The sequence below is a fragment of the Muscardinus avellanarius genome, assembly GCF_963383645.1.
Source record: "Muscardinus avellanarius genome assembly, chromosome: 5".
Taxonomy (NCBI): domain Eukaryota; kingdom Metazoa; phylum Chordata; class Mammalia; order Rodentia; family Gliridae; genus Muscardinus; species Muscardinus avellanarius.
In genome coordinates, this window is record NC_137790.1 from 97,180,738 (window position 1) to 97,182,933 (window position 2,196).

At 40.4% G+C, this 2,196-nt stretch overlaps 1 protein-coding gene across 1 annotated transcript; it reads left to right on the forward strand.

The window, feature by feature from the left end:
• Nucleotides 1-523: 523 nt before the first annotated feature.
• LOC308263728 (large ribosomal subunit protein eL42-like) lies at nucleotides 524-844 on the forward strand (the record flags this gene model as incomplete). Its single annotated transcript, XM_080696772.1, has 1 exon — nucleotides 524-844. One exon carries the CDS (start codon nucleotides 524-526, stop codon nucleotides 842-844), a length of 321 nt encoding a protein of 106 aa, XP_080552898.1.
• Nucleotides 845-2,196: the final 1,352 nt, after the last annotated feature.

The following is a 2,196-nucleotide window of genomic DNA, read 5'->3' on the forward strand; positions in this document are numbered from 1 at the left end:
CTTCAAACCTCCAACATCTACAATAAAGCTGAGCACCTTTTTGTACTTATTGGGTACTGAAGATAACATATACTTCATCCAATCATTCTCTGTGGTCTTTTATATCAGTGAACCTACAAATGATCATCTTTTGAGAAGAGAATGCAAGAGTCTATGTGGGAAGCAGGTTGGAACACTACCCAGCTTTGAGGCCTTATAGCCATATTGACGTTCAAGCTTAAAGTCTCTGTGACAGATGATTTCCCCAGGAGCCTGATGTGGTGGCACAGGCTTGTAATCTCAGTCTTGGAAGGCTGAGACAAAAAGATTGCAGTTTATGGACAGCCTCAGCTACTAAGTTGCCTTCTGCAACTTAGTAAGACTCTGTTTCAAAATAAAGAAAAAACAGTATGAATAGGAATGTAGCATGGAGGTAGAATGCCACTGGGTGCATTTAAAAAATAAATTAAAATAAACCAGGAGACACTTCCGCTTCCTCTTCCGGCCAGCCGCTACTTTCCGCGCAGCCAACGCCGCCGCCAGCATGGTGAACGTCCCCAAAACCCGCTGGACATTCTGCAAGAAGTGTGGCAAACACCAGCCCCACAAGGTGACCCAGTACAAGAAGGGCAAGGACTCTCTGTATGGGCAGGGAAAGCGGCGGTATGACCGGAAGCAGAGTGGCTACGGCGGGCAGACGAAGCCGATTTTCCGGAAAAAGGCCAAAACTACAAAGAAGATTGTGTTGAGGCTTGAGTGTGTTGAGCCCAACTGCAGATCAAAGAGAATGCTGGCTATTAAGAGGTGCAAGCATTTTGAACTGGGAGGAGATAAGAAGAGAAAGGGCCAAGTGATCCAGTTCTAAGCTTCATCTTTTGTTGAGAAGACAAGTTATTGTTATGATCACTTTACTTGATTGGTCTTTTGGAAGAGAATAAATTAGAGCTGTTAACAAAAAAATAAAAACAGATGATTTCTCCAATTTAAGGTTCAGATTTCAGATTAAAGTAGGCAGCCTTCATCTGAAGGTTCCACGGAGCTGCCTCTCTACCATGGCTGCTAAAGCTCCTAGATACTCTTTTCTTTTCTTTCTTTTATTCTTTTTTTTTTAACTGAATATTGAACCCAGGAGCATTTTACCTCTTAGTTAAACCCTCAATCCTATTTTATTTTTTTATTTTAAAGAAGGATCTGCTAAGTTGCTGATGCTGGCCTCGAACCTGTGATCCTCCTGTCTCAGCTTCCCAAATACTAATATTATAGGTATGTGCTACTGTGCCTGGTTACATATCCTTTTTTTTTTTTAAAGAAAACAGTTAAAAGTTATTAGGTTTGCTGACAACGAAAGTGGCCTCCCCATTCAGTGGGCAATATATGAAGACATTCTCAGAAATCTCAGAATCTTAGTATCTTTTTACTGACTCTTGGTTTGTTGCCAATAACATACCTGTTTTCAAGCTGCCCCTTTAAAAAACTAAGGCTAGCAGATAAGACACCCCTGTTTGGTACTAACAGCTATGGACACCCCCACAGCAGAAGTCTCTCCCCTTATTATTTTCTAGCTTCTGCATATGAGAGAAAACATATAACCCTTCATTATCTGTATCTGGCTAAATTCACTTAGCCTAATGATCTCCAAGTCCACCCATTTTCCTGTAAATGATGTTATTTTGTGTTTTATTGCTGAGTAGAATTCCATTGCATTTATATCCAAAATTTTGTAATGTATTCTTTTATTGATAGAAACCTAAGTTGATTCCATAATTTGACTGTTGTGAACTGTGCTGCTATAAACATGGATATGCATACATTACTATATTTTTTTTTATTTCAGTTCTTTTGGAAAGATACCCAGAAGTGACATAGCTGGATAATATGGTGAATATATTCCCAATTTTTTGAGGAATCTACACACTGGTTGCACTAATTTGCAATTCCAACAACAGCATAGAATAGTTCCTATTTCCCGACAACCTCACTAGCATTTTTTCCCCCGCTACCGGGGATGAATCACAGGGGCATTCTACCTGGGAACTACACCCCCAACCCTATTTTTATTCTTTATTTTTTAAACAGGGTCTCACTGAGTTGCAAAGGCCTCACTAAGTAGTAGCTGAGGCTGTCCATGAACCGTGATCCTCCTGTCTCAGCCTCTCAAATGCTGGGATGATAACCATGCGCCACCATGCCTGGCTATTGTGTGACTTATTAATGATT